At 41.6% G+C, this 27,331-nt stretch overlaps 2 protein-coding genes across 7 annotated transcripts in view; both read right to left on the bottom strand.

Annotated features, from left to right (window-relative positions):
• The window catches only part of LOC108920917 (non-muscle caldesmon-like), a 33,240-nt gene extending 18,323 nt beyond the window's left edge, over positions 1 to 14,917 (bottom strand). The window contains exons 1-3 of one of the 3 annotated variants that reach the window (XM_018730010.2): positions 14,586 to 14,917; positions 998 to 1,058; positions 351 to 438 (exon numbers count right to left, since the gene is read on the bottom strand). The gene's annotated coding sequence lies outside the window, so the exon portion shown is untranslated. The remainder of the gene's footprint in view (positions 1 to 350; positions 439 to 997; positions 1,059 to 14,585) is intronic. The other 2 variants (XM_018730012.2, XM_018730011.2) reach the window with 2 other exon arrangements.
• A 5,480-nt stretch (positions 14,918 to 20,397) lies between these two features.
• Positions 20,398 to 22,993, bottom strand: LOC108920769 (bisphosphoglycerate mutase-like). 4 transcript variants are annotated; one of them, XM_018729795.2, is made up of 3 exons: positions 22,851 to 22,993; positions 21,773 to 22,404; positions 20,398 to 21,120 (listed from the first exon to the last, which is right to left on the bottom strand). In XM_018729795.2, exons 1-3 carry the CDS (start codon positions 22,976 to 22,978, stop codon positions 20,942 to 20,944), a joined length of 939 nt encoding a protein of 312 aa, XP_018585311.1. In that variant the 5' UTR covers positions 22,979 to 22,993; the 3' UTR covers positions 20,398 to 20,941. The 4 variants fall into 4 exon arrangements, with proteins under 4 accessions (XP_018585311.1, XP_018585312.1, XP_018585313.1 ...); XM_018729796.2 differs by having other exon boundaries at positions 21,773 to 22,392; XM_018729797.2 differs by lacking the exon at positions 22,851 to 22,993 and adding an exon at positions 22,479 to 22,660 and having other exon boundaries at positions 21,773 to 22,392.
• Positions 22,994 to 27,331: the final 4,338 nt, after the last annotated feature.

Genomic DNA, 27,331 nt, shown 5'->3' with positions numbered 1-27,331 from the left:
CCCTCCCTCCAGCTTCACCACTGGGAGGTGTACACTTAGCAAACTTCGTTGGATATTTAGCTGCACATAAAATAATAGTTTACAAAGGTGAAAAGGGTCTTAACAGGAAACCTTTCATGAAACTAAACAACTTGACTCTGTTTCTCAACAGAAAGGAATTCCAAACTTCTTTACTTTGATGCCTCAAAATGTTGACATTGTGCAACAAGTAAAACACAACTTAAAATACCAACACAAGCTGAGCAAACCCAGGAGTGTGCTGCCATATCCAAGTATAAGAGAGTCGCTTGTGATGGTCAGATACAGCACTCTGTGTTTCTTTCCGAGGTAAAAGCAAGGTATGGACTTACCTGCGCTGGAATATCACAAAACACGCTGGGTGTTTCAGCTGAAAAACACTCTGCAAAGGCTTTTTTCAAGCAGCGGGACCAGTAATTTCTGCAGAAGAAAAAAATATATATATATATATATCAGCAGAAGCAATGAGGGCCCCCTGTTCTCTGGCAGACTCTGATCTATATCCTGTTTATGACGTTCCAGCACAGCAGCACGATTAAAGGCACGTTTGGAAATGAGGGAGGGAGAGAGATGGCAATCTTAACTTTTAACTCTATGCTATGGACTTCCAGTAGTTCAGAAGCCTCAAGCTTCTGATTACACGCCAAGTGCCCCATATAAAATGTGCGTCTGCAAAGGGATAATTACTTAGATACTCATATAAAACACCACCGCAGTGCTTCTATTTAATAGACTGATATTAACAACTGTTTCCAGTTCTAAGGAACTGAGGAATATTATATATTTACTCCAAATATTTTTTCCACTCCTAAATAAAATGTGCTACTCCCTAATTCACTCTGATCTAACTCCCACGGCGCCGCTATTGGCACTAGGACAAGAGTTCTGAGGACCGACATCCCTGGATGTGTTCCGTGCTTCGGGGCCGTCATCACCCCGAGCACCACTCTCCTAACACTGGATGGTGGTGAATACTCACTTGCACTGCTGTCCTACTCCTGTGTACTCTACAGTTCCAGTCCTACAGGTACCGTGTTATCCTACGAGGCAAAGATAATGTGTTATCCTACATGTTACAATTTTGTCAGTTATCTGACACTTTTCTTCAAAGAAACTTGCATTATTTGACCAATTTATACAACCGGACACTTCACTGGATAAATTCAGACTAAGTATATTGCTTAAACAAGAGTCAGGCTTACCAGCAACCATGTTCTTATACACTTCATGTATTGCAAGGAGGTAATGTATTTTCCTACCCTACTCAAAAATGTACTTTGTAATTCATCCAATGGCACTGGGTTTGGACTTCTTAGGTCTGGTAAAATGTGGCTCAGTGCGTCAAGTTACTCAGACTAACTGCCAGAAAAACCCCTTTATCTGGGGCTTTGAGAGACGTATGAACACGTTTCAAAGAATGTGTATAAAAAAGGGCTCTGAAGCTTCTGAATTGTAAAGGCTGATAAGGTGTTTACAAACCATTCATTATCAGTCCGCTCTTTTCCGTTGCAGGGTTGTGGTGGTGGAGTGTACCCTGGAAGTATGGGGGTGAGGCAGCTTACAGCCTGGGCAGAGTGGCAGTCCACAGCAGGGCAATCTCTCTCTTTTACATGTGCACACAGTTAATTATTCACTCACAAAGTCACATTACAGGCAATTTAGTGCTACCTGTTCACTTGAAACATGTCTTTGGACTACAGGGGCAGCTGCTGGTGTAGTGGTTTCAGCTACTGTCTCGAACTTAAAGAACTCAAGTTCAAATCTTGCCTCCTGCTCCAGTACCCATGAACAAGCTGTTGTTGTTGCTGATGGCATCCAGTTGAATGTGACCCACCGCGACCACCTGTGTGGTTTTCATGGCAAGGGAGGAACGAAGTGGCTTGCCATTGCCTTTTTCTGTATGTTGGGGAAGGCACAGGGAACTGCCACACACCCCAAGAAGGACTCGAACCCCATACCCCCCAAACAGCAAGGTACCGGCCAAGTCCACCACGCGACCACAGCCCCCATCCCCCATGAACAACTTACTTACCCTGAACTGGCCTAGTAAAAACTAGCCAGCTATATAAAGTAAATGTTTATATTTATTCATTTAGCTGACACTTTTCTCCAAAGCAACTTACACTGTTAAGGTTATAGTTATTACAAGCTTACAATTATTTACACATTTTGACAGCTGGGTAGGTTTTACTGGAGCATTTAGGATAGGTACATTGCTTAAGGGTACTACTACAGCCGGAGATCAAACCTACAACCTTTAGAGCAAGAGGCAGTAGTACGAACCACTACACTACCAGATGTCTCCAATATTAAGTAGCAGCTTAATATTGCTTTGGAGAAAGTGGAAAAAATATTCTGCTTATTTTTATTGAGTGCTCTTCTAACAATGTGAATATCAAGTAAACAAATAAAAAATCAGTGGGAAGACACCTTTCCACCCATGGGCAACACATGCATATATCTAAGGAACCACAAAGAAAGCAAGTGTAATAAACGTAGAAGAACGTGTACTTTAGAAGAGCTTTTCAAACCTTGCAGCACTGTCTCCTGTATCTGTTCATTGGCATATTCATTCTATGACAAATTAAGCTTTCATTAAATGTCCATGTAATTAAATAACAGTAGTAAATTACTCCAAACTCCAATTACAAATGTAGAAAAAAAAAATTCATTTCCATAAGTTTTTGCAAAGAAAATAATGGTTATCTGAAAAAACATGATCTTCGATTGGGCCAAAACTATATTTATAGTAGCAGGAGATGTATAATCCTTGTAAAGTACACGTCGACACCTACACAGGACTTCTCGACATCAGTGTCGAGTTCTTCAAACACGTGCTATAAAGAAACAAATCCATGCCTGCTTTTGCAAAGACTTTAGAAAAAAATATGAAAATCAAATTCTTGCTGACTATATGTGTTCAACCCTTCGCATGTCCATTGCTTAGACCACAGTTAGTTGGCCAATCATTTCCACATGGAGGAGCAGCAGAAACACTTCCATTTCCACATCTGTGGCCGATCTGGATATTGGGAACCATATCCAGCTTCCGGACCTTTACATCTCTATTCTGTGGCCCTATATCCCCCAAAGGCACTACATATTGCTTCAGTGCTCCCTGGTTGTGACCTCTCTCGTAATGGCACAGTATAACAAACTGATTAATATTAAGCAACTATACCAATTCCAAAGAAGGAACAATAGCAGTGGTGGCACAGTGCCGCAGCAGGTCGTGCCGACGCCTCACAGATCCTGTGCTGTGACTTTAAGTATCAGTTCTAACCCCGTTCTGTCTGTATGGAGTTTGTAAGATCTCAGTGTCCCACATGGCTTGGCTTTCCTTCCACAGTCCAAAGACATGTCTTTAAGGTGGGTTGGTGTCTCTAAATTGCCTTCAACATGTAAGTTAATGTTAAAATTGTTCTGTTGGGTGGATGGACAAATAATTTTAAGTTGCTTAGTGTAGTACAACTAGCATTTTAAACTGCCTTGGACAAAAGTTAAACAAAAATTATGAACAACTGTCCACGCCAAGCAATTGCATGTCACATACATGGACTTATGTTGTAATGTCCACTATTACTTCTGAACAGAACTATCCTATCAAATGGGGCTAATTTGCTCCCGAAAACTGACACTGACCAAAGGTAAAAAGAAAGCATAAAGAAATTAGTTAATCGATTATTTTTTTAATGAGGAAAAATTCCCTCTCATTTCAATCCATTCCAAATTCATCCCAAAATGATGGCTAACACCACACAAAGAAGAAGTTGTGTGACAGATTAAAATAGGATGAATAACAAATATTTAATCTTGTCCACAAAGCTTTTTTGAAACATGTGCATCTGTTGGGTTTTTTTGAATTGCACGTGTTTTAAGTCCTTTTTAAATTGTGCGCGCTTATTGTAATCAACATGGGATTGAATATAAAAGGCTTCCGCCCCATTGTATATCAGTTTTTTTTTTACAACTATACAGTATTTGGAATGTTCATCTTCATTTCATTGTATTTTATATTTAACTTTTTTCCTACCCTAAATTATAAATTAAAGTAAGACTCTCGCAGTCTCTGCTTCACAGCTGCTTGGTGCAATTTTCAAATGCAATCTCAAGTTTATTGCACTGGACTGAATGTGTTGGACCTGGACCTGATGCCTCAGAACAGATATATGAAATTCCAGACTGATTCAGTGCCACTAATAATTGCGTACCACACATGTGATATATCGGGATGAGTTTAGTCTCTTTCGTAGAGAACAGTTGAACATGAAACAGAACATGAAATAACACCACAAAGGCAGGCTGTATTGATAAATACATCTTGTGGAAAAAATAAAGTACACACAGCCACACACAGATGTGTACAAGTAAAAACACTCAAGCAAATATTTGCATTGACATGCACACAGTCAAATGTATAGAGATATGTTTTAAGGAAAAGGACTGGCAATAGACTGGAAATAAGAGCTACATTATATGAAGCCAGAAAGAGTGAAAGCCAGAATCCACTCCGCAGTGGAATATGCGTGTTGGCCAAAACCAACGATGCTGATCTAGATGTCAAAACCATATGTGGAGGCCTGCTTTCCCTGATGGGCACCCATGCCAAGCTTTATCTGTGAAGAAATCTGCATTTAGCGAGGTTCAGCACAAAACCCTCATGTCTGGAAACTGCTCAAATACCACAGATCCACAAAGGTCTCAAAAAACCGAGGTCAAACAAGTCTACACCTGCATCGACCCACCAAACACCCAGTAAGTGTTTAGTAGGAGAAACACCATTAAATTCCCATTTTGTGGTATGTGAGAAGAGCCTGGCACATTTCTAGGTTGCGGTGTCTCTTTCCCAGACCTATCACACACCATACAAATCTATGTTTCATTCACAGTAATCTAACAGATCCATTTAAATGATTCTGTATACGGGGTCCAGACATGTTGTCAAATGCGACTCATACATGCACGTCTGACTCAAAAAAACCCATTAAATTACTATATACATCACAAATGGGAGCATAATACAAAGACTCACTCCAGTGTATCTAATTAGATGATGTCTACTAGTGTTTCTAGATGTTCTTGTCCTCTAATCTCTCCCTATGCTTATTTGTAAATCCAGTTTATAAAATGGCAATGTGACAACTGCAGATACACTGTTTTTTAGAAGGCTATTTAAAACTGCACCATTTCCTTGGTGAAATTCATTAAAAGTATTTACCCTAAATCTTGTTACGAGAGAATACATCTTCAGACCTGGAAGCAGCTGACCCTAGCAGCTGTTTTAATAAACAAGCCTGTTCCTCACCCCTGGAGCAGCTGTAAAGAAGCGGCTTGCTATCAGGGTGCTTCAGAGAATGGGCCTTAAATAAAACCCTAAACCCTCGGAATGGCTGTGCTTTCTGGCACCACTCCACGTGACCAAATATGGCAGCAAAAATTCCTTTTTTCCTGGAAGAGTACTCAGAAAAGCTCATGAGATACAATACCACAGCGCCCAGGCTCTCTGTGCCTGTCCAGGGAAAAGACTAGTGTTTGTTTTCAGCATCTGTCCCACACCAGACTCTGGAGCTTCAATCCACTTGTACTACACAAAGCATGTCCCACTTGATCAGGTCCTTACCAGTGTCCTGTCTGTCTGATCTGTGCATGGCTCACCCAGCAACATTATCAAGTATCCACACTTCTTATTTTACTCAGAAAAGAAGCCAATTAAAAGAAATACAGTTGTTTTCTTAACATCTGGCTCCATGCCACCGACAACTACTCTCGTCAAAATCTCTCTTCTGGCTCCCCGGACCTTTATTCTTTTCTGCCCCAAGTCTACTTTGTCTTTCACAAAGGGTGTCCATCAGGGCTCGATAAAAAACCCACCACCAAGGGTAGAAAGAGCCCTCTCAGCAAAGCTGGTTGCTTGGATTTTTCTGAAGAGCATGATGTTCAATAGAGATACGCAGGCATCTTGAGAATCCATGAAAAATCTTTTTTTTCACTATTCAAACACTGTGACCAAGAATCAGCATAAATCAACACGCTGGCTGCTTGCAGTTGCAATTTCCTTCTGTACATTAGCGATTACATGCTTGCAGAGGTGTCATGACTTCTGTGCCAAACAAGCCAACTGAAAATAAGACTAGTTGAACAGTCTAAGTCTGTTGACATCGTAAGGCAGCTCACGAAACAATGGTAATAAGAGATGGATGTTCATGAAAGAGTGAGTTACTCTCCTATGCATTGCAAAAACTCTTTTTTGCTTCCGGGATAGGCTCCAGACCACCGTGACCGTGATCGGGGGGGGGAGCACGGGTCCTATTTTTAGTTCAGGAGGTTATAAGGCAGATGCGAGTCGCACTCCCGTGGACCTCCAGGCAAGCTGGAAGATCAGTTGGGCATCTGCACTTGTCTCTAAACAGAATACTACTGCTGTAAGTAAACCCAGATTCAGTGGGTACTTTACACAGCTGCAAATGGACCTCAGTCAAAACTTTAGATACCACATTCAGGCCAAAAGATCCCAAGGAGGCAAATAAAATGTACAATCTGAAGCCTTATAGATGAAGAAATTATAGATTAGAATTTAACAGCAACCTGAAATAAACAGCTGAATTAGTTCATTTAAAATAAATGGTTTATTGGCTACTGGCAACAAAGTCTGAAAATTGATAATGAACACAAACATGTTAAAGGATTTCATAGGTATTGGGTGACAGAGGTCATTCTAATGTGACAGCTTCCCTTCACGTGGAGACATTGCAAACTAATGCAAAAGGTGACTTCTCCAACTGAAGGGAACTCACAAGTCAATGGCTCTCTGGTAATAAAGACTAGTCTTAAAACTTGATTTTGACAAGTACTCCAGCATTATGGAAGAAAAACATGTCCAGCAGAAACACTGACACTTTCTCACCTGCTTAGATTCACCTTGCTTTGTTGACACAACTGTTCCGCACTGGCATGGGAACCCACAAAAGGCCAAAGGTTAAACAGGGTCTCCAAAAACATATGTGTGGAATGTGGGAGGAAAAAGGGAAGAAAATGAGCATGACAACCAAAAATACAGGACCTTAAAATTCATCCCTCATTTCATGCCATTCAGTTCCCCCCTTATTCAGCTACTGTAGTACAGTCTTCAGACTGCTTTTCCTTTCCTGGTTTCAAAGAATGTAGATATGAAACTCTGAGAATTCCCAGAAAAGGGATTACCGTTGAGACGAGAATGGAGAACACGGCCGAAATACCGTGTCCAGTGGGACAGTGTACTGTGAGAGAAGCACACATGAAGTCCCTGTCCACAGAGTCAGTTTCACTGTATGAAAGAATTCTCCTTTTCTGTGCATGTGTTCAGCCCATTGTCCTGATCAGACTGGCAGGCTGCCACTTTACAAGACCACCAAACTTATAGCCCTAGGTCTCAAGAATCAAGTAGAAAAACTGGCACAGAAAAAATTCCAACAATAATCACTCAGGGTCTCTTACACAATTATTTTGCTCCAATCACTGTGATTTTGTTATTGAGTAGGCAGATGCAATAATGGCATTTCCTAGAGCAACACAATTTATACCTTCAGCTGTTGAACTAGTTGCCAGGAATGACTAAATCCCAGACCTCAGACTCTGATGTGTAGACTAACGATGGAGATTAGGTTATCACACTAATGCTATTTTAAGGAGCACACACAAGAGGAGAGAACACCGCACTGCAAGCTGAACACAGCACCTTGATGCAAGTTGTGTTTGGCTGCAGTGGAACTCCTGATCACAAACACTGCATGACAAGAACGGCACTGGATCTAAAACCTGAGCTGCTGGAGTTTTTCTTGGATTTGGGTTCACCTCATTCACTGATAGTGTTGTTAGGCATCAGAGACACATGTGGAACAGGAGACCACAACACAGCCTTGAGACTGACTATATTAGCACACTAAGGATCATGATGGATTTAAAGCATATTGAACCTATAATATTTTTGCCAAAGCAATAATATGAAAATTCACATTGCACATAACACTATTGATGTGATTGGACAGCTTCGCATAATCACAGAGACTGTAAATATTAGTTTAATCTTGCTGTCCATCTGCCGTTTACAGAAATCTAAACAGAGCAACCACACATTGGAAAAACAATACATATTTTTACAATTATAGTAGTTTAGTGAAACTCACCACATACTGTTTTGATCTACATAAATCATTTTATCCAAATGATGGTATAGAAGACAGAAATAGATCTTTGAACGCACCAGTTAGTAGCACTGAGTAGCATAAATCGGATCACTTGCTTCTGTAACAGACACAGATCTTTAACAAGTGCTATGTGAAATTGCTTCAAGAAGGAAACTGAAATTACACCATATGTGTCACGTCCACACCCACAACTCAACCAACAACACCTGACTCTGCTACAGCACCTGATTAACCGCTCACCCTTTAAAAGACCCTCCTCAGCTCCCATACCTTTGCGGAATCTTGTCAGAGACAACCGCCCTTCCTTGTGACTCCTCGCTCATACACATCTCCAGTTCTCAGCTCACGTTCTCCGGTTTTGACCCCTAGCTTTGTTTCTCGACCACGTCCACGGATCTTCGTTTCAACTTCGATCGCCGTTCGACCTACTCTTCGCTTCATCTCCTGACCTCGCCCATGGATTCCCGCTCTGACCCCAACCGCCGACTGACCGACCCTCTGCCTATCCCCGATACTGAGAACTTGCTTGATCCTCTGACTCCAGAAGAATGACTCTCATTCCTGCAGTTTTGATCACGTAAGAAACCATTTTCCATGAATTAGAGTCGCTATGGGCTGTCCTCTTGATGGACAGGCCCTGGTCCACTGAACAGAGAGTTTGGCTACTTCTTGGACCTGTGAACAAGCTACAGCAGCCACACAAGCCCTTCCTCAGGAAAAAACATCTATTTAGCAGAATGTCATGTTTAACACATGCACAGGAACAAAGGAAATTCAGCTGTTTGCATCTCCTTTTGTCTTCCTTTCGTCACAGCTCAAAACATTTGTGACATTGTATGTTGGGAGTAATTGGTTACAAAAATATGTGCTACCTTAGCTGTCTCATCACATAACTTGTCAGTCTTTGCCCTGGCTTTTAATGAGCCAGTCTAATTGCACTCCTCGCTATGTCAATGGTAAGATACATTCCCATACTGAAGGCCCACAAGGAGAGTTACATACAACAGTTGCATACTCTTCTGATTATAAATGAGACAGCATTTAATAAACAAAATTCAGTCAGAAAACATAATGAAAGGAAACCATCCTGGCCATGAGGCAACACCTGGACTTTGCAGCTGTGGCCATGAGCATTACAAGTAAAAAAAAAAAGAAAGCTATGACTGTCTATCACAAAAAAATGTGCATCCTAACTTTATGCACGTAGTAATCTACATCTTCCTTTAAAAATATAAATAAATCCATTTAATGTGTCAGGAAAATCTTAAGGCACGCTTCACTGCTTAATGCTAGCTGTACTGATCGGTGAAACCTTTGGTTCTCCTAAACACCAGGAGAAATGGTCAGAAACACAGTCTTTATGGAGCCTGACCACATTGATTAGACAGATGCTCTCCATGCTGGAACTTGTTTAAGGATTCCAGCAAAGTAGCAGATGCAAAGAACCTGTCCAACTTGCCAGAGTCACTATTCATCAGACTAGTTGAAGGCAAACGGATGACTGTGAGGGAGCTTAGTCTAAAACACACCACGCTATCCTCAAGGGGGAAGGTCAGTTAAAACTACTCAGCCACGTTCTCCAAAGTGACATTTCCCGCATGCTTTATGAGACAAAACTCCAGCACCAGAGCGAACAAAGGAAAGACCAAAGAAAAATTTGCACACTTCTGTAATGGAGATCTTTCTTCAGGAAGATTAAAGCAGATGTTTTATTTCCACCAGAATAATGAGAAAACAGCCTGCAGAAACAAGTTCAGCATCTCAATCAACAGCAGTAAATAGTTTCCCAAGCATCTGACTTTTTGCTCTTCTCTTGTGTCAAACTGCTTAAAGGCACAAATGTCAGGGAACAGTTAGGTGGAATTATACTCAATGTCCTATTTCCAACTAAAAATCTGTACAATGCTGCCTGCACAGTTCCAGGGTCCTACATAAACAAAAATACAGGCGTTTCAGTTTTCTGTTACTTCATGATGGAGGAATGCTTGAGTTGCCATTTCGTGGTCATCTCTAGATGAAGCCAGACCCTGTATTTCCAAATGCTTTGCTCCAAATAGCTCTGCTATAAAACCTCACAGTTATGGAACACAATGCTTTCCAAATTACATACTATCAAATTTAAAGCAGTAGAATGACACAAAAAATGCTGTTTCCACGTCCACAACGAGACCCCTTGACATCTCGTTCTCTGTCATCTATACAAACATGAGGTTAACTGTGTGTTTGAAGGAAATGCTGCAGTTTTCAGTTTGTACCTCTTGTTCAGGAGGTCCAGACCACACAGCCTTTGGTGTATTTAACAAATGGATCTGAGAAATAGCAAAAAAAAAAGTATAAAGTGTAATTCCATAACAGGAAATTTAAAGTGAAAATTTTAGAGGTTCGCTCTTCACCAGAAGTGGCACACAGGGAAAACACAGCAGCATAACTGAGGAACAATATACATAATGCATTAAAAAACAAACACACATGGCAATTACGTTTCCTTTAGGCAGAATAACATACACTTGCAGCAATATGATGAAATAACTTCAATTCAAACACTGCCAAGTCCTCTTAACACTAAGCAGCCAGCTGTGAACTCCTTATTGCTGCTTGAAATACTACACCAAATAAAGACACTCAAGCCTTCAAAAAAAGAGAGTCAATTGTTTGTAGGAGGATATTTGTGGAAAAAAAATCCAAAATGATGTAAAGACTGATCTCCTGCATATTTGTGAATGTCCAGCTGGGAACAACTTCTGGTTTCCACGGTGACCCTTACTCATCATCGGGGGTGCCTCACTGTAGAGTCAAAGGTCTGACCCAGTTGTTCCAGGACCCAAACTCAGATACAGTTATCGCTAGGCCAAATTACCTCCAGGTTCTCCATTCCAGCACAAAACCCCCTCCAGAAAAAATTAAATAAATAACTAAAACCCCAGCTTAGTTGTACATTCCAGAGGTTATTCCAATCATCTGGCACCACATTCAGTCTGTTCCTTATAAGGTCGGTTGTGCATTCTGCTCATATTTTCCAAACACTGCTGTCTTATCAGAAACCACTCTGATGCATTTTGGGCAATCTGGCCCAAAGCTTTCGCATCTGTATTCGCCTCTTCAATCACGTCGCAAGTCCTCTACCCAACCCACAATCCAAATCAATCTGGAGTAACTGCACTGACACATGTTAACAGGCAAATAAATCATGGAGTCAATTGTGTAGCTCCTGCATGAATTTGGGTGCAGGATTCAATCAGTAAAAAGGATAAACATGAATTAACCTCATTCTGTTGCACAACAGAAACAATTTTCTGTGTTGTGATCCATAACTAGCCCACTTTTAACACCACAAAGATTACATTTATTTACCTAGCTGACACTTTATGCCAAACCTTCTCACACTGTTAAGCTACTAACAATTATTTACCCATTTATACAGCTGGGTAATTTTTACGAGAGCAATTCAGGGGAAATTCCATACTCAAGGTGGATTCAAACTGAGGTTGTCCAAGCGTGAGGTAGAAGCGCTAACCAGCTGACTATCTGTGGCCCCTTACAAGTACTCATACTAGCCTCCTGCTCTACAATCTAAAAGTGAGATTTGTATATGTTTCAAGTCCCATATCCTCCATGTCAGTCAGTATTAATAACCATTGGTCCAAGCCAGGGTCATAGTGGTCTGAAGCCTATGCTGGAAGCACAGGGAGTGAGGCTAGTCATGGTATACCCTGGACAGAACACCAGTCCATTGGAGGGCACTCCCACACCTCATCATTACAATGAAACTGAAAAAAGAAAGTTTAGGCGGGATGTCAGTTCATCTGAATTAATTCTGAATAACTGTGCTCCTGTCACCAACTATTCCAGTCAATCAAATCAAAAGTCTGTCATTTGGAGAATGAGTCAACTCACATCTCGTGATGCTGGGAAATACGAAGACTAGCATCCCATGTCAAGAGACTTTTCTGTATCTAAATAAAGTGCATAGAGATCCAGATCACGCAAATTTTTGAGTGTGAAGAGACGTTTTACAACGCGCAAAAGAAAACATGACACGGACGGTCTGCAAAACCGAACAAACGTGAGCGTACTTTCTGCGAAGGACAATGAAGAGCGCACTGCAGTAGAGACCATGTTCTAGGCTTGTCACTGTGCATTACTGGCATGTTAGGTTTAGTAAACTGTTCTTCCCCTTCCCGTGAAAGACCTCAGCCAAATGGATCAAAGATTAACAGCTCACAGAGAGACCACTGCATCAACGGTCTGTTTCAGTTTAAGCAAATGACACATAGATCCATCCAAATTACACCGATTTTAACACACAAAATTGAAACAGATCCCATATTACTCTGACAGTGTTTTTTCCGAAGTAACCTTTCAGAAAACAATTCAAGCTATTTTTGACACATGTATCCCCTGGCCCATCATTCTAGCAAAGCGCTCATGTGCAGTTCATAACATTATAGGATGTCTGAGTAGAGCTTTTCTTATGGAACAATTGTCTCAAAAAACAAGGAGGAGCTGTGGCAAAAGAGCTCTGTGAAAATGGGAGATGACAAAGTCCAGTGTGCTTGAACATCTTTAATTTAATTTCCTCTAAGCTGAAACAACTCCCTCTTAACACAAACCAGGTCTGCAGTAAGGAAAAAAAGCATCTACTTCATACACTCTAATAACGTACTGCATATTTCTTGGCAGGGTGGCAGGGCACGTACTGTTTAGGGCTGTACTCCTGTAGCCTGACAGTTGCTGGTTTGAATCCCAGTCGTGCTGTAGTACCCTTCATGAAGGTACTTACTATAAATTACTACAGGAGAATACCCTGTTATATAAAAATGGGTACATAAAAAGGCATTGAAAATACAGGTGAACTTAAAATTCAGGCAGATTCTCACCCTTTTGACACACACACATTTTCAGAACCGCTTGTCCCATACGGGTTCGCAGCCTACCTGGCAACACAGGGCGTGAGGCCGGAAGAGGAGGGGACACACCCAGGATGGGACGCCAGTCCGTCGCAAGGCACCCCAAGCGGGACTCAAACCCCAGACCCACTGGAGAGCACGATCTGGTCCAACCCACTGCGCCACACACACACACACACCTTTTGACACATTATCTCATTTTGTGTGTGTGTCTGTGTGCATGCGCAGGCATGTGTGGCAGGGTGGCACAGTGAATAGCACTGCTATCTCACAGGGCCTGGGTGGTGCAAGAGAATGTGGGTTTTATCCCTGTTCAGTCTGTGTCTTCTCCCTGTGTCTGCAGGGGTGTGCTCTGGTTTCCTCCCACACTCCAAAGACATGCTGTGTTCAGGTTCACCCATAGTGTGTGTGTGTGTGTGTGTTCCACTCATGTATGGATGAGTGACCCAGTGTAAGTCGTGTATCTAGTAGTGTAAGTCACCGCGATGAATAAGGTGTGGGCTGATAACACTATAGAGTTCATTGCAAGTCGATTAATTTAAGCGTCTGCTAAATAAATAAAATGTAAAGGGAGCTGGGAGGTGACAGGGCGATCAAAGCACAGCGGACCTCAGCAGTACGAGACTGAACTGTCACGCTTGACCATGATGTTCGCTTTTCGTATCGACATGATGTTTCACTTTTTTAGGTATCGCAAATATGCGCCAAAGCAAAGATCGACTGCCGATACCTAATCAATAAGAGCCGTCTCCGTTATCGTTTAGAGTTAGGGCGGCCAAGTAACAGAGAATCTGGACTTCTGCCGAGAACCGAACGTGGTTCCTTCGAAATTCGCTCGAGGGGCTCGTGTCGTGTCCGCGCGCTCCGTCCGCGGTCCTCGCGGTCCCGCTAGAGCGGGGGTGTTGGGACGGAGGGGGGATTCGGGGGGCGGGTAAGGATGCCGCCGCGGAGCGCCTCGCGCGCGGACTCAAAAGCAAGGCACGACGACCCTGTCTGCCTGAGGCGCTTCGCCTTCGCAAACTCCACATTTCAGCTAAAATTTACACAACCACGAGACGAGTAAACGAGCATACAAACTTTCACCGTCTGTATATATGTGAGTTCCATCCCCGTACCACGTCTGTCGACGAAAACCTAGCTGTTCAGTCAGTGCAGGCAAAATATTTCGCGAAGAAGTCGACATCTGTAGTTCTGTGACAAAACAATTACCTGTGGAAAACTCGTATAACGGTACCAATTTAAAAAAAAAACTCGTGACGTTAACCAGAAGAACGAAAAAAAAAGAGCTCAAAACGGTTCTGGTGTTACACTTACAGCCCCCCAAAATTGAGGAGAAACACAGCGGACTCCATTTTTCATGGGAACGGGGGCTCTGAACAGAGCCCTGTCCGTTACAGCCCATTCGGAATTCGGAGTACGAACACTGTAAAAATGTGGTTCTGAAACTGCCACGAGGCTGAGCAAGAGCACGGCTTACCTGCAGAGCGGACGAGCGAGCTGCTGGGGACTCGCGGGGGCGCGGAGGCGAGGCGCGGGAGCGCGCTTTGGTTAATGAGCCGGGGTGACTCCTCCCTGACGGGGGACGGAGCTCATCCGTCTTACATCCATCTGACCTGAGCGGCGTCCGCAGCTGGCGGCCCGCTGTACTGCCGCACTGACACTCTCCCCGGGCGATAGACGTCCGTCTGCGCCCACAAAAGTGGTTCGGTGTGAAAAAACAAAAGTCAAATATAATGCCTGCAACGCAGACATGGAGAATTCCAGAAATCTGCCAGAACTTTCCCGCCTTTTTTTGGTGATCCTCGCAGAGCCTCTCTAAGAAAATGGTGTGTCACAACCAGTCTTGAACGTTAATAAAATGTTAATGACGACCCAGAAGGGGGAGAGAGCGGCCTTCTGTTCACACACTCACACTGGGCTGAGAAATTTACCCAAAAACCAATAATAAGTTCAAGTAAGGGAAGGACTGGAATGTCAAGAGTGACGGGACAATTTACGTCAGTACGGACAGTCGGTTCGACGTTTATGAGTATCGCTCTTTCACACGGGCTTCATGAATACAGCTACTAATGGTGGATGTCCCTCACCTTATACATAAAGGGGTAATGATTTAGAACAACAAAGCACTGTAAAATGGATAAGAACAGTAGCGCATTGTGTTATTGCCCACTGACCCCCCCCCCACCTCACAAACAATAGAGCTCTTCTCAAACTCAGCATGTAATGGTGTTGAGCCAAGTCCTTTGTCCTGCGATGATTTGCGATGATTTGGGGGGGTGCCTGCGCACAATGGGGCGTTCAACAAAAGCGACACCGGCGCTCTTATATTTTTTGGAAAAGAAAACACACGTAAGTGATGCAAACTAGAAACTCAAAACTGCAGGCCTCGTGCAAGTATGGCTACAGGTACCACTTACGTTTATATATTCAGCAGACGCTTTTCTCCAAAGCAACTTCCGTTGAACTCTATGTAATGTTATCAGCTCACACACCTTATTCACTGCGGTGACTTACACTGGGTCACTCATCCATACATCAGTGAAACACACTCTCTCTGTTACTTACACACACACTATGGCTGAACCTGAACAGCATGTCTTTGGACTGTGGTAGGAAACCAGAGCATCCGGAGGAAACCCACACATCCTCTCCCACCACCCAGGTGCTGTGCGACAGCAGCGCTACTCGCTGTGCCACCTGAAACGTAGGTGCTGGGGCTAACGTTGAGATGGGGTGCTGTCATAACAACTATTCAGGTACTGGGGGCCAAAAACAACAGTTGTACCCTGTCCTGTGGAGTTGGAGTCGTGGAGTTGGAGTCGGAAGCAGTTATTGGGTTACTGGAGTTGGTAAAAATGTACCGACTCTGACCAAATGTACTGTATATGCCGGCATATAAATCGATCCAGCATATGAGTTGACCCCCAAAAATTAGAGGTGTGATATAGGTTTAGGCCTATATTTCCCAGATAAGTCGACCCCCAAAGTAACAGGTAACTTTTGGGCAGTGCTGTGGAGTGGGAGGTTTTGTGTACTGACTCCACAGTCCTGATTGTACTCACAGGCGTTATACCTAAATGCTGGGAATACATGTTAGGCTTGCTTTATCGTGATGGGGACACATCCCCCCCTTACATTTATGGGTTGGAGGCATAAATGGCAGAACACAATATGTGCTATATAAGCACATTTACCTGGTGCTTTTCTCCAAAGTGACTTTGGAGTGTCAAGCTACTTAGAATCATTTACCCACTTATACAGCTGGGTAATTTAGGGTAAGTACCTTGCTTAAGGGTACTGTAACTGGAGGTGGGGATCAAACCTACAATCTCTGGATCTAAAGGCAGTGATGCTAACCACTACACATGTATTAGAGAATATATAATGTACTATATTTATGATCAAGTGGACTTTGGAAATAGTGAGGTGTTTGTCACATTCATACGCTTTAAAAGTAATAGGGTAATGGTAGTGTAGTAGTTAGAGATACTGCTTTTGGCCCTAAAGGTTGCAGGTTTGATCTCCACCTCTGGCTGTAGTACCCTTGAGTTCCAGTAAAATTACCCAGCTGTATAAATGAGTAAATCATTGTAACCTTAACATTGTAAGTTGCTTTGGAGAAAAGCATCAGCTAAATGTAAAAGATGTTTGAGAGGCCAGTTGGGTCCTGCAAATTTTCATCCGTTCAAACAAATTCCCTGCTGGTTCTAAAACAGCTTGTTGAGAAAGTGCCAGAATGTGGCTTCCGTCGCCACTGAGGTCCTTCAGTGGAGGCAACAGAATCCGCCCCATGAAGCAGTTCCCATGTGATTGTGTTTGAATCTCTTGGGTTTCAGTTCCTTTCCCACTTCTGTGACTGACACCTGCTTTGAACTGTACGCTCCCCGTGATGGGTTCAAATCACCCACAAACTAGACTGCACTAAAATCAGATGCACCGAGCTGGAAAAAAGACACACAACTAAACTCACAGCCCCTCATACCTCTACCTAGTTCATAAAAAAGCTCATAAACGTTCAGTCGATACGTACGTTCTCTGTAATAGTTTGTAAAATATCTGTTACATGGAACACAAAGACTCAAAGGACTCTCTTCAAGGGAGGGAGTTTTTTTCAATTCATACATAAATACTATAATATAGTGTATAACATATAATTTCTGATAAACCCTAAAAGCACTTCATCTTGAAAGTACAGTTTATTGGGGCTCTGTGTCAGATTCTTTTTCCAAAACAAAGAGACAAACTTTAAAAATGTCACTAACTGAAGAGATATCTTTGCTGAAACAGAAAGAAAATATATGGGGAAGGCAAATTAAATCTATGCTTATCGATTCTGTTGCATATAGCATAGCTCACAGTCTAAACCATAGTAATGCAATAGATTGACCGATTTTAACTCAACCAGGACATCTCTTAACATGTATCTGATACGTTATTATGTCACAGGCATATCTGATAAGTTATTATATAAATACAGTATATACATATATCTCACAAGTTGTTACGTAACAGGTGTCGGCACAGTGATATACTAAGGATTTACTCTGTTTTAAGTGGAATTCACGCAGATTTAAAAAAAACCCCCTAATTTTAGCACCAACATAAGCAAAAAAAATGTGCTGTATTCATTTGATCCCATTTCACTTTGGCCTGTATCCTTCCCAGGTGATCTCCCAAAGGCCTCCAAGTTGCCTTAGTGAAGCACAAAACTGCAAAAGGATGGTAATCGTGGGCTTGAACTTCAACACTCTGGTGCCCCTGTGATCTCATCTGGGAGCAATTTCCATTTTGTGATATTTGAATTGATATATAGATTGGTGTATTATGTGCTGTTAGGCCACTGTGAAATTAGAATTAAACTTCACTACTTTCCATGAATTCTGTTATTTCTTATGTTTTCAAAGCATTGTGCTCACGAACGGCTGCAAGCCTTGCACACTTTGATTATGCATTGTTTAAAAAGTATTAGAGTAGAAGATTGTACAAACTGTTATCGCAGATTAAAAGAGGAAAACTTGGAAATGCATTATAGCTATAACTGATTTGAAAAGTCGTAAAAAGTCAAATTGATACTAAATTCAGTAGCACTAAATTATCTCATTCACAAATTACTTAATTGCAGAATTAAGCTAAATATACTGCAATTAAATTAAACATCCAGGGTACTTTACCAGCCTAAAAGGAGACAGCTACAGACCTTGTCATCTAGTAGGAATCTGAGAAATGGCTTAAACAATGGAATAAAAAATAGTTTCCAGCATTTTCATGTGGCTGTTGCCAGTTTGTGATCACACTTCTCTTAAAACGGGAACATACGTAAACACAGCCCTCCATAAAAGGAAACATTACTATTTATAAAACAACAAAATCATTTGTGCTTCACATTCCTGTGTCCAAAAAATCCAAGTGGCAGTACCCCAACTTTTGTGGTCAGGATAAAATGCGCTTCTTACATGAAAAAGCTGACAAGGTGCTTTTGCTTTGAAAGTGCCAGATTTAAGTTTTAAATTTAGTATTGTTTTGTCATAATTCTATTTATTATTGTCTCTGCCTGCAAGATGCCATCTGAAGAAAATGAAAGAACCTCTTAGACTTTGCTTAGGACAACTGTTTGATATAGTGATGCGCCATTAACAGCTGATTTATACGTATGATTTGCATGTTGTATGATCTGGACAGGGTAGATATGAAATATATACTGACTAAAACATGCAAATGGAGTAATATGTATGTTGGAGGCATTTAAACAAACAATACATGTGTATATCCATTGTATATGTACATATGTATGTACATATATATATATGTATATACTATGGTATGAATAGCTGCATGTGCAGGAATCTGGACCTGTCAGGAAACGGTCATCAGCTGCAACCAGTAAAGTCCAGACAAACATAAGTTGTCTTAGGGGCAAAAGCTAGGGGCATGGAAGAGGAGTTTTCAGTTGTGTTGCAGCTAAGGGGGTGGGGGGGTGCACAGTTTTATAGAGCAAATAAAAAGAGTTATTGGTTTTCAAGTTAAACTGTTCTACAGTGTACTATTATGATGAATGTAATGCCACTGCACACACGGCCATATATAGCGTACTGCAAACTCGAATGAGATGTAATAAGCTCTACTTTGTTTTTTAAATATTTAATGGGCACTGAATTGGGTGAACTGGATGACTTCTTTCTCTCTGAATCATTGCTGGCAAGTTATGGGATTTGAATTTGAGGAGTTGACCATGTAAGGCACTTCACAATAACCCCAAGATGGTTTCTGAAGATAGCACAAACGAGAGAACGCTGGAAGGGCAGTTAAATGGCTACGTGGGTCAGATATTAATATTCGAAACGATATTAATCGGTAATGAAAATGTCGGAATATTATTTTTAAATGTTTTTGTGGTGTAACTCAGAACACTAACAGATGTCTGATGTACAACCACTTATTTTTTTTTTAAAGATTTTTACCCCTGGTCATCATGACGTTTTAAACACTCAGCTCTTTGCTTGCCAAATGCCTCCCTGGACTGGTCAGGATACAATATTGCACCCTCCTTTCCTCTGGCTTCCTTCCTGTGAGAAGTAGAGCCCACCTCGCCTACCACAGCTCTATGGACTAAGCTATGGAGAAGAATTTTGCTGGAGCTCTGGGACACCCACAAAACAGCCTGTGTCACAACTGCCCATGATATTCATCTCCCATAAATTGGGCACAATGGGATTAAAACATATACCCCATTAAACAACACTTATAAAGAAGGGACTGCTTCTCAAAGTCAGCTGCTGTTGCACAAAATAAACAACCTCTTTTACGATTGGTTTTACAGATTATCCCAGAGAAATGTTGCCATTAGAAATACAAATGTGTTTCGAAAAAGGTACAGAAAATTGCAGATCAAAGTAATTTCTTACTGAAATGGTAGAAATATTAAACATTTTTGCCATAAAGTGCATGCAGTTGGGTGTTATTAGCAACATCTTAGAAAAATACATCATAGCCATATAATGCATAATGGTACAACTCTTGAAAACTGATTTTTACTGCTGCTTTTCACTGCTGTTTTGGTTGTTGTCACTAGTTCTGCTTATATAAAAACACTGACCATCTTTCCACATTTGTGGTTATTTAAGCTGCCTATGAGCTGTGACATTTTCCAATATACATTCCATTAAAATTGTTTACACCCAAATTAGGATTTTACACAGGCATCTAACCAACAAAAGAAAACCATTGAAAAGATGTAAACTCAATTGAAACTGAGGATGCTTCTGTGCAAAAAAAGATACAACATGAATAAATAATTAAAAAACACTAAGGAAACCCATATTTACTCAGGTCATGCAGCACCAAATGAACCTCATCATGTAACTTCCAATGTCTGCCAAATGCATGTGACAAAGTGATTATACCAGATTGACACTACACGTTGCACAGTGCATAAAGTACACGCTTACATACTATGAGTTTACTACAGAACCACACCTTGTGAGGTATTAGCTTCGCGGCACTTCAGTCTGAACATGATTTGCAGCTGAGATCATTTTCAAAAGCGGATGAAAACACAAAAGAAGAAATGTTAACAAGGGAAAGTGAAATAAAATTGTAGCACTAGAATAAATAAGAAGCAAACCACTCCAAGCTACTGCCTTCATATGCCTGAAATGCTTAAATACCTAAAGATGACTGTACTGTACGGACACCTCACTTACATCTAAAAGTCATCCTACTAACTTAAGGTTGAAACCAAACACTTGAGCTAAACTCTATATCTCAGTTGTGAAATTGCTGTAACAAACGGTAATAGCTCCTGCTACAGAAGGGCTCTGTTCTCCACAGTGGTCTCTATTTGGTGTTGACTGTAGCCTTTCCCTGGTCCTCCACTTTTTTGATAGCTGCCTGAATCTTGGCCGGGTCTCCTAGGAGCTGCCTTGCTTTCAGAGGGCGCAAGTTGTCATCCAGCTCGAGGAGAACCGGGACGCCCGTGGGCAAAGTGACGTCGGCGATGTCAGCATCTGAAACCCCTGTCACGGGCAAAACACAACAGGTCTCTACTTTAGAGGGTAAAAGCAAAATAAGATCAGAGGGAAACAAAAGAAAAATAACCCCATTACTCCATTCCGAGCATATAATACATATACGACATATAAAACAGCTGGTAGCGTAGTGGACCCAAAGGTCGCAGGTTTGATTCCCACCTCCAGTTGTAGTACCTTTGAGCAAAGTGCCCTCGTCAAATTACCCAGCTGTATAAATGGGTGAATAAGTGTAAATACCTTAACATTGTAAGTAGCTTCGGGGAAAAGTGTCAGCTAAACAAATAAACATACACATTTTCCATTAAGGGGCAAGTATTCATGTAACTTCTCCTGCCATGTAACTGGGAGAAAGTAAGAGTCAGAGGTTACAGTTAGTTGACTGAAGTGTGTTTTTCCTTAAAGGTCATATGGCCCCACAGTATCTCATGACAGCAAGTCTATGTAACATTAACTGTCTGCCCTTTTTCATAAGGTTATGGTTGCCATTTTGAGAGTTCAACACCAGTGCCCCGACAGCGGAAGAAGCATTAAAGATGTCTTTTATGGGACTAAACACATTTCAGACATTATGTTAGAAATGCAAGGCAATGCGAATGATTCCGGTGAACACGCCACTTCTAAATGCATGTCAAAGTACCTTCAAGGTGCTTCAGAAGAGCCCTACAGCTGTTTCCATGAGCAGAAATCAATACCGTCTTTCCCTGCTTGATCTGTGGTGAGATGACATCGTTCCAGTAGGGTAAGAGCCGCTCCAGAACCTCCTTCAGGCTCTCTGCCCGTGGGAGTTCCTCTTTGGGTATATCACAGGTGACGTACCTGCGGTCGCTGTAGATTTCATTGAAATAGGGATGGGACTCATCAATGGGTGGCGGTGTCACATCGTAGCTCCTCCGCCAAACCTTCACCCGTTCCTCACCGTGGTTCAGGGCCATTTCGGCGCGGTTCAGCCCGATCAGGGCTCCGTAGTGCCTTTCGTTGAGCCGCCAGGACTTGACCACAGGCACCCACTCCTGGCCCATGGCCTCCATCACCAGCCAGGCCGTCTGCACGGAGCGGCTCAGGATGGAGGTGAAGATGATGTCAAACTCGTAGCCGCGCTCCTTGAGGAGACGCCCGCACTCCTGCGCCTCCGTGACCCCGGCCTCGCTCAACCGCTGGTCCACCCAGCTGCAGAAACGGTTCTCCTTGTTCCAGGCTCCTTCCCCGTGCCTCAGCAGGAAGAGCTTGTGCTTCGTCATGCTGCGCAAAGAGTCGAACCTGGGGGCGCAGCTGCAGGTGAGAGGGCGACAAGCACGCGCAACAGAGAGAAGAATCCGGTCAAACTTGGAATACGGCGAACACACCTCCTCACCCTAAAAAGTATGGCCCACAGTCATCCAGATGACAGCGCAAAACCACACCAGGAAAGCAATGCACACATACAACTTGCTGTCTTATCTAGCGGGTTAAAAATACTGCAGCCGCCTGTTCAGCACGACCAGCAGCATGCAGAGACACACACACACACACACACACACACACACACACACACACACACACACACACACACACACACTCCTCAGCTTCCTTGCCCCTGTGCAAATGACCACTTGTTGTTTGTAAAAGCTAAGCTGGAGATAGAAGAAAAGTCTTAAAATCAAACATTGCTTCACCCAGCTCTCAAAACGTAAAGTTTAATAATCGGTAATGAGATAAAATACTTATTTCCAGCTGACCTCTCACTTCTCAACTGTTTCCTTAAGTGACAGATGACCGGGACATAAGGAAGTACCGCGGTGCTCAGATTGACTGACACACTGAACTGACCAATCGGAAGCCGATTGCTGCCGAAGGGGCGGGACATATAGCAGTCCGTTCTACCATAAAAAGCACCGCTGGGCGCTCGCGCCCTCGGATAGCGGGCGAGAAGTTATGGCGGTTTTGCTGTCCGCCAATCATTTAAAGAAAACTTGCGGTCATTAATTTGTTCGCAAATAGACACACGTTATATAACCTGGTCTATAGTGAGTATACATGAGTTGAAAGCACCGAACGTTAGCATAGTAGTTTTTTGTTGCTTTCCTCCGTGGCCAGAAATACTTACAGATTGAGAAACTGCTTTGATAATGTAGTAATTTAGTATATAGCTTACTATTTTATTTGTTTATATATTTGTCTTATCCGTTTGTTCAGCCCTCTATAAAATATGATAGCGTGGACGAGATTAAATTCTTCCACAAACTGTGTAAGCAACAACGCAGTACGTACAAGTTTACCATTATGTCTGGTACGGAAAGTAAGAACTTGTAGAATGTAGACCTTCACTCCTTTAACTTAAGTCAAAATGTGTTAGTGGTTAATTTTGTGACGAAGGCAAGACTGCAGTGAAGGGAAAAACCAGTCATTTCCTTGGTAATACCAGGCAGGGAACATCAGACTGTATTTCTCCATCAGCCACCTGAAGCGATTTAACGTCAGATTTCACTGCATTTTAGCACATTTACTGCCTTAGAATCAACTGAGAATCTTTCTGCAGACGCCAGTCTGACTGATACATACATACTGAGTATAAACTGTACTATAATTATATATGAAGATGGGAGAACGATCAATATCCACTGAAGAAATTAGAAAATGGCGCCACCTAGTTAATGACACTGAACCGCATATTAACAGTAGAATAAAACAGAAAGTGATCAATGTTCATCATGTGTTTAGCGGGCAGTGTAAATATAGTCCCACATAAAATAAGTGTCTGTGGTAAGAACGAGGTGATCAGTTTGTTGGTGTTTTCAATGTGGCTCACGGTCTTGAGTAATCAGTCGATTAATTTCAGCTTAGAAAGAATTTAAATTTGAAAATCCAAGTGAAGATGGAGAATTTTGATGGACTACAAAGTTCGAACGAAGCCAAAGACACCAACAGCACGGATGAAGAGGATTAAGTTGTGAGAGTTACTTCATGACGCTCTGACAGCCATTTCCAGAGGTTTGCCTCTAAAATATTGCATGAATATGACTCAGAGTCTCCAAAAATGAAAATCTGTTTTTCTTGGAATTAGTTTTGGTGCTTGATCGTTATTCACCTCAGGTCTTCAAATCACACACACACACACACAGAGAGAGACAGAATATACTTGAGGGAAGCGTTGAATGTGATAGCGTAGACATAACAAATGTTTGTAAAAGCTTAGAGGCTCACGCTCAAATATGTGGCTCTGGGCTGATATGGGGTATTTTTTTTGATTCACTTCAACACGTCAAAGCGAGACATAATCGATGAGCGGAAGGAGACCGCAGCTCGAGGAGGCTCCTCCGCTCTCGCGCCTCAGTGCTCTCGCGCGCGCGCCATCTCCCGTTGAGCGCCAGAAATGCAGCACAACGTAACTCGTACGTTACTTTTATCCGAGTTGGAACTAATAAAAGCTAAATAAATAAAGGTATCACGATTTATCCACTGGTTAGCTTTTTTTTTTTTATTTTATTTTTTTTTAAATTTGGACATAATTTTTTTTCAGTAAAAAAAAAATTCAGTAAGTAAAATGAAGTCCTGCACAATTACGGTACAAAATATAAATAAGTAAAAAACACTTAGTCTCCACAAATTTGTGTGGACAAATTATTTGAAAAACTTTTTTTCACTTTCTAAAATTTATAACTGAGCTTTTCGTTAAAGTGTATTACGCTGAAGGGCAATATCTGAGCTCATGCGTGTTCACACACACATTTCCAGATGTGCGCAGGACAAGCAAGGACACATCCAGCCACACGTGAAGTTCACTGCCTTTCCATAACACACCACCTCGTTCAATTTACTAAAAATAGTCTTTAAGTGTGTTGTACTTTCAAACACCATTAAATGTCTCCGCTGTAGCCAAACAGATTATTGGCTTCTGGTCTCTTGATAAGATTATCAGAAAACCAAAGGGTGTTTTCAGGCATTTCAATATGCAGCCTGTGTGCAACGTAAGACTCAAATTAAGCGCAGTATTCTGGCATTTCAAAGAATTTTCTGCATTTCCAATTTAAACAGTAAACATTTACCCATAGAAAGATGAATAGATTGTATACCCACTGTCAGCTGCAGGGGGATCATAAAAATAATACATTTATTTAGCAGACACTTTTCTCCAAAGCGACTTGCAGTGAACTCTAGTGTTATCAGCCCACACACCTTATTCACCGCGGTGACTTACACTGCTAGATACACTACTTACAATGGGTCACTCATGCATACATCAGTGGAACACACACACTCTCTCTGTCACTCACACACTATGGGTGAACCTGAACATCATGTCTTTGGAGTGTGGGAGGAAACCAGAGCACCTGGAGGAAATCCACACAGACACGGGGAGAACATGCAAACTCCACACAGACTGAGTGGGGATCAAACCCACATCCTCTCGCACCACCCAGGTGCTGTGCCACCCTCTTTTAGCTTTTGTTGAGTTGCGGCTATGAAACATGGTACATAAAGACATTATTCTTGAAAATCAGACCGACAAAGAGCATAAATGTCCTCGTTCCAGCACTTTTAAACTAGAAGATGAGACAGAAGCATTGCGACTTGTGTTTTCGCTCTTGCAGCTCAGTGTACTACATGATGGGTAAACACACACGTACAAACGAAAGTGCTTATTTATGGATCATGTCTTTGAAATAAATGAAATATGGTATTTGAGCTGTGTCTGCAGCCGCCCAACATTGGAAGACAAAAGGAATTAGGCTTTACTAGCAAATAACAGTTGAGTTCACATGAAAACAGTGAAAAATTGCAAATTCAAGACCATTTTATTTTTTTTTTTTTGCCCCCACCCACTGCCTCTAGGACAAGCAGAAGGAAACTATTTACTTTTATTTATTAAAGCATGAATAACAGCATTCAGACTAAAAACTGTTCCAGGACAGTCAATACAACAACCGATCCATGTTTTTTCCTCATACATTGTCAGTACATTTGGATATAATCTGAGCTTTGTTGAAAGAAAACTTTGTTGAATAAAATTGCAATGGAAGATCTAAAGGGTCCCAACAGGGATTTAATGCTTCTTCACTTCACATTACAGTTAGAAATTTTCATATTGTTTTAGCAACTGGTAAAACAGCATGTTTCACAAATGGAATATACAAAGAAAAACAAAACAAGCAATATCTCAGAAAAAAGTATTTATATGCTCTCAGAACACTTCTATATACAGTATATATATTTACACACATACACTCGTATATATAAATATATAAGTATATATATGGTATATAAATATAAGAACATACACTGATATATACATATATAAACATATCAGTGTATTATTATACTTATAGTATATATATGCATATATATAAAGTGTATGTATAGTTATATATGGGCCAGCTGGTAGTGTAGTTAGAACCACTGCTGTTGGACCCAAGGATTACAAGTTCAAACATCACCCCCAGCTATAATACCCCTGAGCAAGGTACTTACCTTGAAATTCTTGGGGTAGAATTACCCAGCTCTACAAATTGGTAAATAATTGTAGATAAATTAACATTGTTAGTTGCTTTGGAGAAAAGTATCAGGTAGATGAATGAACATACACTGATTTATGTACATTATATAAAGTAGCATTGGTTAAACCAAATAGGCACATAGAGTCAGGTGTGTAAATCATAGTCATTTATTCATTTTATAAGCTTGATTTTGATTTTATATGACTATTTAAACATTTTACACCCTATAGGTTTTACACACTTTGAAGCAGAACTGTATTTACATACAAGCTATTGACCTGTTTGAGTTTTTTCGCCATGTTTAAAGAATGATGTGATTTACTTTAACTGCTGTGAAATGTGAGTAATCAAAGGAAGTATTCAGGAGCAATTTAGTCCTGAAGATGGTCGTTTCTGTCTTGGTAACAAGTCATTTGCTTCTTAGACACCCCCCCAAGTTGAACAGATTGCTGAGCTGGTAGACAGCGTACTCAACAAGGGAGGGAACATCCTTGAGTGATATGATACCGGAGGATCCTGGATATCCCAGGGAGATTGTAGGCAGAGTGGATGGAGCCCGAGGCGCTGCTGTTATGTCCTTGAGTGAGACGCTTTGGCTCAGTTGCTTCACTTAGTGTTGCTGTGTAAATGGCAACAAGAAAGTGAAAACTGTCAGTCTTATAAGTTGCATCGGAGGGAGTGTATCCTGCTCTTGGGATTTCCTCCTACTCCTTCATATTTCCTCG

This window comes from Scleropages formosus, chromosome 21 (genome assembly GCF_900964775.1).
Source record: "Scleropages formosus chromosome 21, fSclFor1.1, whole genome shotgun sequence".
Taxonomy (NCBI): domain Eukaryota; kingdom Metazoa; phylum Chordata; class Actinopteri; order Osteoglossiformes; family Osteoglossidae; genus Scleropages; species Scleropages formosus.
This window is presented reverse-complemented; position numbering and strand designations above follow the sequence as displayed.

Bases quoted from the DNA above. Each gene is read 5' to 3' on its own strand.
- LOC108920769 (XM_018729795.2), bottom strand. From the start codon at position 22,978: ATGTCCCGCCCCTTCGGCAGCAATCGGCTTCCGATTGGTCAGTTCAGT. The intron at 22,405-22,850 runs GTCAGCTGGAAA...TCTCACCTGCAG, and splicing joins AAACAGTTGAGAAGTGAGAG to CTGCGCCCCCAGGTTCGACT. The intron at 21,121-21,772 runs GTACTTTGACAT...TGCCCGTGACAG, and splicing joins TCTTCTGAAGCACCTTGAAG to GGGTTTCAGATGCTGACATC.